An 8051-nucleotide genomic window follows, 5' to 3' on the forward strand; every position below is an offset into this window, starting at 1 on the left:
ACCTATACCTATTTAATAGCAATTTTTTTTTTAGCCTCTAAATTATACCCCACGAGATGCCAACTAGAGGAAGTCACCTCTAGTAGACTGTTCCTCAGTGCTTCAGAAGACATTCTCTCTCGAAAAAGGGCCACCTCGCTAATTTATTTATTTCTTAGGTTGAATGGTAATGTAGAGAAAGTGCATTTATATCTTCTTTGGAGGAAGAAAATAGAGTGTGAAGGCTTTCAAGACGATGTCTACTCTGAAATGAATACTCAAAAGTTACCTAACCCCTTGATGTCAATATCCCTATATGTAAAATCATAATATCTATCTCACAAGGCCATTCTGAGCACTGAGACACTGAATATACCAATGGATGATGCTGGACCAGATATTAAAATAGATCTCTAACCATAACCTGCAGCAACCTGCCCAAGAAACCAACTCATTATTTAGAATAACCAGCCCAGGAAGCCAGCCTGCTGTAAGTCAGACGGCTATCTCTAGTGACAGTCTAAGAAGCCGAATAATAACCTCTGTAACAATCGGCCCCAAACGGCCAGGACTCGATTAGTAACCAACAGCTTCCCTAAATTTTGTCCCCACTTCCAACTTAGAATCAATCAGGGAAAGCCAAATATTCACTCCTAACCAATTACATAGGATACCTGCTTCTAGTTAGCCCAACTACAGGCCAACAGCCTGAAATCAAGACACACCTGAAGCCCTCCATTCTCTCACTAGAAAGCTTTCCTACTCCTCTGCCTGCCTTTGAGTCTCAGCCAAAATACAAGTGATGTGGTTGACTTCCTTGTCACAGCAAGCTCTGAATAAATAGTTTTTGTTTGTTCTCATTTGGTTGGTCTTTTGCTTCCACAGAATTTAACTTGATAACGTACTGCACAAAACATGTCTAGTACAAGGTGTAACTATTAGGCCAAGGATTTTCTGAATCATTAAAGGAGATATTAGAGGAAACAAAGCCCTGGAGTCTTCAAGAACTGAGCTATTTGCATTTTTGATCTGTATCAAAAGCCTGCGTGGGAAGCTGGTTTCTAAAGCAGTCAACAGTTTCAAAAGTGGCAGATTAGAACTGAAAACTATCCCCCAACCCAAATCATTGGGGGCTTCATTGTGTTAATAGAAACAATACAAGTAGTTTCCTACTTACTGTTCTATATTCTGCAGATGGACCAAATTGACTGTGCATAGAGGCTGCAAGAAGAAAACATTTTAGAGCATGTGATTAAGTCAATTCTTGTTCATAAGGGTCTTAAAATCCACGTTGTGATTTATTCAAGCTGCACCTTCTCCCTTTCCCTCAGACGCCTAACTTCTGTGAACCACTCCCTTTCACCCCACCAGCCACCCAAAATACGCGGTTGTTTTCTGGCACCTCTCCTAGCAGGCACACAAAAGAACATTTGGTACGGGTTTCATAACTGACCACTCTAATAAGTTTGCTTGAGAAAGAATTATGGAGCTACAAAATAAAAGTCAGAGAAGTAACTCCTAATAATTTATTTTTTTCCTCTGCGGCTCAGGGTAATGAATATAAAACTTAATATTACGTGTTACCATTTCGACTCCATTTTAAAATGGGGCGTCAAGTCTAGGTGAACTAACTCCCCTTTCCCATAAGCCCTGGAGTGCCCTGACGCACTTGGCATTCACTATTCCTAATTTCTGTACATCTTATGCCGAGGTTCATTCAGTTGGGCCACTGTACATAAAAACTCAACTCCTAATCTTGAGCTCCAGAAAATCTGCTTTAAGGGAGAAAGAGCAGACAGCAGGGTGTCACTGAGAAGCTGGGAGTGAAGCTCAAGCAAGAACTGAAGGATCCCTGGCTCCACAGTCACGCTCCCTCGCCCCCAAGTTCGTGTTGCTAGAGGACTGCAGCGGGGCCCTAACCGCCAGTAACGGGTGCGCGGAAGGACGCCAGGGACTCCGGGGTATAGGAGTGGGCAGTCTCTGACGAGACCGCATCTCATTATTCCTCCGCGGGTCCTGGGTTGACCAGGCCAACTGATGAGCGTTACCTGCCCAGACCCTGGCCAGGAGCAACAGCACCAAGCTCAGCGCCGCCGCCGCCATCCTCCCTCCGCAGCTGGCCGTCGGATGCTAAGCGCTCCAGTGCCCGCGCAATACGCAGGGCGTGCACAGGTGGGACACGCGACAGGGTGGGGTGAGGAAGGGGCGGGGAATGGGAGGATGAGGGGAGGAGGAAGAACCGGGAGAGTAGGAGGACCTGGAGGGACAGGAAAGGACTGGTAGGGAGGGGCAGGGGAGGAAGAGGAGAGAGGGAGAGGATAGGCAGATACTACTAGCCCCATAGGCCCTGCTCCCCAAACCCTCCCCACCCCGCTGAGGATGGGAGTAAACGTTCTAATAAAGCTCTCCCCCTGCAGCTGATAAGAACCTCGTAAGAGCCCTGGGGTACAACCTTGTAGGCTCTGTCACTCAACCCCTATTTCTTCAGCATCTACTCTGTTCCAGGCAGTATTTTGGGACTGAACTCAACAAAGGATGTCTCTGCTCTCAAGAAGCTTTCTAGTGTGAGTGTTGGGGATGAGGTAACACAGGGAACTCCAAAACAAGTGAATAGATACAATCATTTCTAGAAAGTTGGGGATGGTGTTGGAGGTGAGAGGGAGAATGCTTTCTATTGGGAGATAAGGAAAAGCCTTTCAGAGGTGGCATTTGAGCTAAAAGCTGAAAGATAAGGAGAAGAAAGCATGGCGAAGACCTTGGAATACTTGAAAACAAGTATTCCAGGCTCAAGGCAAAGCAAGTGCAGATATCAGGAGGCATTAAAGAGAATTTAGTGGAAGAAATCGACCAAGCTGGTATTGGAGAACTGAAAAAAGCAGAAAGGGAACAATGAGGTAACATGCAGAGACAGTAACTTCGGGACATAGGTATCACCCCTGGGTCTGGGGGAACAAAAGGAAGAGGTTGAAATTATCTAGAAATTTGGAGAAGAGGCCCTTGGAAAGCTGGGGCTCAGGCTTCTGAGCAGGGATGCTGCTTGGCTGATGCTGGTGGGTCTGAGGGCGTGCAGTGACGCAGGTCTGAGGGGGTGCAGTGACGCAGTTCTGAGAATGTGTGACAACGCTAGAGACTGGAAGTAGGTGCTACTATTGGGTGAAGGGGCATTACTGCTACGGTACTGCTGAAAGAAACAGTGAGCGTGTAGAAACAAGTCCCTCGTCCGTCCTCCTGCCTTGCAAAGTCCCCCAACACATCCGATTGGCAGAACCTTCAGGAAACCAGCTGGCAAAGTAGAAATGAGTTCTAGTGTCACAGAGTCTGGAAGGGTGATTTTAGAGCCGGCATACAATAACCTAATGACTGGCATAGTCGCATACCCCACCCCCCTAACTTTAGCAACCTCGAGAACTGGGACAAGAAGACAACATGCAGTTTTAAACGCCACCTGGCACCATGCACAGCTGAGTTCTGGCTAGTATTCTGTTTGAGGCCAGAGTGAAATTTGGAATAAGTGTTAGTACTTTTGTGAGGCACATAAGTTATTTAAACAAAGGTCAAAAATACAGAAGGCTTATTTTGCTGAAGACTTTCATCAAGAATTGATATATGGATATAGATATGTGCACAAAAATATTTTCTCAGCTTCGTTGGATTTCTGTGACCATATAACATATATATTTGTTTATAAACATTCTCACCTCTGCTACTTCAGGAACACAAACTGAAGTCTGACACAGACTCAGGGACAATGCTTAGAGTTGTGTTAATAGGAATTTCAGCTTCAAAAAGAAAGCCATTTGCCCCTCAAGATGGATTTGTTATAAATGTATGTAGGTAGATGTTGCTGCCTTTGTTATTTTCTTCCAAAGAGTTGATGATTATACTTTAGAAATATTCTATACCATGGTGCTTTTCACATAGTGGTCTCAGCATTTGTCAGCCAAGAATAAGGGTTAACAAACGTTTTCTGTAAAGGGCCAGAGAGTAAACACTTTAGACTTCGCGAGTCATATAATGTCACAATTTGTCAACTCTGCCCTTGTAGTGCCAAAGCAGCCTTGGGTCACAAGTCAATGAATGGGCATGGCTGTGTTCCAGGAAAACTTTACAAAACAGGCCACAGGCCACATTTAAACTATGGGTCATAGTTTACCGACCCCTAGCCAAATACGCCAAACAAAAATGGCCAATGCTGACCACCGGCATGCCCGTTAGAAGGTAACACCAAGAGCAAGCTAGGAGATGTGTTCTGTGGTTAGTCCTTGCTCTTGAAAGCTCCAGGCCCCTGTCCCATTCCTTTTTTCAGGATGGCAAATAAACCTTAACTGACCAACTTGCCCTTAGGTCTCATATTTTTATGTGTTTTCTGTATGTACATGATTAAATAGTTTTTCTCTTGTTAATCTGTCTTATGTCAATTTAATTATTAGGCCAGCTAAAAGAACCTAGAAGGATAGAGGAAGAATTTTTCCTCCTCAATAGAGCCCTCTTTGAAATATAGGTAGGTACTTTGCAGGGTCACAATTTGCAGGTTAACAGGAAAAAAAATTTTTTAAAAAGATAATTATTTTTTAATTAAACCATCCCTACTATCCAGAACGATATATGATCCTATAAATGTCATTAATTTCATTCATTCATCCATTCCACAAATGTTTATAAAATGCTATATGTGCACTGTCCTAGGAATTAGATTTAGCAATGAACATACCTACTAAAAATCCCTGCCCTCAAGAAGCTTACAGTCTAATGATATTACTGTGGTAGTGGGGTTCAAAGAAGCACAGGAAGATACGTTTTGAAAGGCAAGCTTAATTCGATCTTGTCGTCTTTTCCATTCAGCTCTGTGATATAGAAATTTACTTCATCCTCTGAAACTAACAATTGGAATTCTGTATAAAGTCAAGTTTGGAAACCCAACCTATATATTCCTTATTGCCCCTGTCATCAAGTTTAAAATTTTAAGAAAAATTATCAAAACTTGTAAATAAGGCAAAATATTATTATGTGTCTTTTCAAGGTCATACTAGATAGAGCATTGTCTAAGAAGCCTACATGGGGAGGGAGGGGGAAGGTCTTCTGATTCTAGGGGATGTCATTTTATTTGGTTTATCATTTAGTATTGATAAGGTCTAGAGTCATAAAATTAGATATTAACTTATAGAAGAAAAGTTGCAAATAACTTTGTTGGATAGAAAAGATAACTCCAAAGCTTACTATTTTATTGCTGTCGATATAAAGCAGTGCTACATTTAATTTTTAGTCTTATTCCAAGATTCTTTTTTCATAGACTATGTATATATTTGCAAGTCTCCTCTATTCTCCTCTAAGCTGGGTTTATATCCTATGGGTTCCCTCACTAGCGAGTTAAGAAGAGTAAATAAGAAGCCAGTTTGCCTGACAGACAGAGAAAAGGTGTTTCTGACTTGGGGAGACCAGCAGGAGCCAAGGCCAGCAGGATTCCTTTAGAGAATTCCAAGAGGTTCAATGTGGCTAACGCAGTGCTTCTCAAACTTTGATAAGCATGTGAATCGCTTGGATTGAGTAAATCTAGAGTGAGGCCCAATATTCTGCATTTCTACAAGCTCCTAGGTGAAGGTGATGCTGCTGATCCATGGACCACACTTTGAGTAACAAGGAGCTAGGTCAGAGCACAAGTGCAGTTGAGAATGTCCAGAGATGAAGATGGAAACTGAGAGAACTGAATGTGGAACTAGAACAGGCTATCAATAAAAATATTTTCTTACACTTTACATCAAACAAAAAGATTCCTAAGCCCAAGCAGGGAGGTCACTCATTTGAAATAATATATGCACTCTCACCACATTTTAGTATAATCACAGAAGTGAGACTAGGCCTGATAAGTAATTTCATGAAAACTGTCCTGTCCTGCACTTGTGTTGGTTCTCCCTTAGCTAAGCTGTTTAGGTGAGCGAAATAGTATTTAGTGGTGTCTACTGCCATCTAGTGGAAGTAAGTTGACATTATAACTAATGCCTCATTTATATGGTAGTTTTCAAAGTGCTCTCATTTTATCTTCACAGTAATCTATGAAGCAGACATTGTTATTGCAGTTTGTTTTAATTTTTCAGAAAAACTTAATATTATTTATCTAACTATGATCCAGGCACTATACATGATTTTACTTATTATCTATAACAATCTCATACATATGTATTGCCTTGTTGTTATTCCACTTGCAGATGAGGAAGCTAAGGCTTAGAGAATTTAAGAAACATGTTCAAATTCCAACAGCAAATAAGTGGGAGCATCAGGATTTAAACACGGGCACACATCACTAACATGAATAATCTTCTCTTCTTCAACCTCTTCCTTCTTCTTCATCATCTCCATTATTACAAAGCATTGTGGTTTTGTGCCAGGCATTTTCCTAAACCTTAATAACTTAATCCTTACCCAAACTCTTATGAGTTTAATATAATTATTATTTCCATTTAATATATGAGGAAATCAAGGCACATACGAGTGAAGGAAGTTATCTAAGCTAGTGAGGAGCATAGCAAAAATTGGAACCCTGGAAATTAAAAAAAAATATTTAATTAAAATAAAATTTACTTCACTGAAATCTATAAAATGAATCTTTTTTCCTCATTTCTTCTTTTGTTTTCTGGATTTATTGAGATATAATTGACATATAACATTGCACAAGTTGAAGGATACAATGTGATTTGATACACATATATTATAATGCAAAATGATTACCACAATAAGGCTAGTTAACATGTCTATCACCTCATATGATTAGTTTTGTGTGTGTGTGTGTGTGTGTGTGTGTAATGAGAACCACTCTCAACAACTTTCAAGTGTATCATACAGTATTGGTAACTATAGTTGGCATGCTGTACATTAGATCCCTAGACCTTGTTCATCTTACAACTGGGAGTTTGCATCCTTTGACCAACATTTCCTCGATTCCCCTGTCCCCTGCCCCACCCTCAGCCTCTGGCAAGCACCATTTTATTCTGTTTCTGAGTTTTACTTTTTTTTAGATTCCACGTGTAAATGAGATCATACGTATTTTTCTTTTTCTGTCTGATTTATTTCACTTAGTATAATGCCCTCAAGGGAACCCAGGGAGTGTTTTTCCAGATGCCACACTCTCAATTAGTAGTAAGCAATTTCAAAAATAGAGCTAATTTGGTTCTCTTCACTACAGAATTAATGCACACTTAGAAAAGAGAAAGGAAAAAAACAACTTCAAATTCTGTCTCCCAAATGCAACCACAATTAATATTTGGTGTCTTTACTACTAGCCATAATTCTAAGTTACTTTGTTTTAAATATAGTTGTGATCATACTATAAGAACCATTTTGTGTTCTGTTTCTTTTATTTAACATTATAGGCATTTCCAATATCCCTGAACTCTTCATAATTGTCACTGTTACTGTCAATGGACCCTTATATCACAATTATAAATTGTGCAATGCCTACTCTGAGTCAGGTACCAGTGTAAGGAATTTCTGTGTATTTATTCATAACATTCACAATTCCATAAAATAGAGACTATTATCAGCTCTGTTTTAGATGAGGAAACTGAGGCACAGCTGGTGAGTGACAAAGCTAGGATTTAACCCAGGCAGTCTGGCTCCAGAGTCTATGCCGTCATCTAACTATGGAAGCAAGGATTTAAATTGTTCATCTATTGAATCAGTTACTAAGACAGATAAAGAAGCACTGAAACAGTCTTTTAATAACCATTAACTTGTAAGAAAGCTTTTCGCAAAAGATAATAATAATAATGGTAATTAATGTGTTGCTTATTAAGGAGGCAAATTTTGCAGATAATTCGATAAAGCCCAGAAAATAGAGGAAAGTGTTAATAGTCACCGTTTATCAAGTGGTGATACCTATGTGCTTTTTCATACATTATCTCTAATATTCACTGAAACTATGTGAGATGGTTAATAGTGTTCCCTGCTAATATGTGAGGAAAGGAAACCCAGAGAGGGGTAATTTGCCCAGGATCACAAAGCTAATAAATGTTGACGCTAATTAAACACAAATTGGTTTCACTTTAAACCTTAAGTTCTTGTCTGCATGCCAAACTCTA

At 40.3% G+C, this 8051-nt stretch overlaps 1 protein-coding gene across 1 annotated transcript in view; it reads right to left on the bottom strand.

Annotated features, from left to right (window-relative positions):
- The window catches only part of SPINK2 (serine peptidase inhibitor, Kazal type 2), a 5410-nt gene extending 3328 nt beyond the window's left edge, over positions 1–2082 (bottom strand). The window contains exons 1-2 of the mRNA XM_006922523.1: positions 2028–2082; positions 1157–1200 (exon numbers count right to left, since the gene is read on the bottom strand). Coding sequence (XP_006922585.1) covers positions 1157–1200; positions 2028–2082 — 99 coding nt within the window. The remainder of the gene's footprint in view (positions 1–1156; positions 1201–2027) is intronic.
- Positions 2083–8051: the final 5969 nt, after the last annotated feature.

Source organism: Pteropus alecto, unplaced genomic scaffold (assembly GCF_000325575.1).
Source record: "Pteropus alecto unplaced genomic scaffold, ASM32557v1 scaffold57, whole genome shotgun sequence".
NCBI lineage: Eukaryota > Metazoa > Chordata > Mammalia > Chiroptera > Pteropodidae > Pteropus > Pteropus alecto.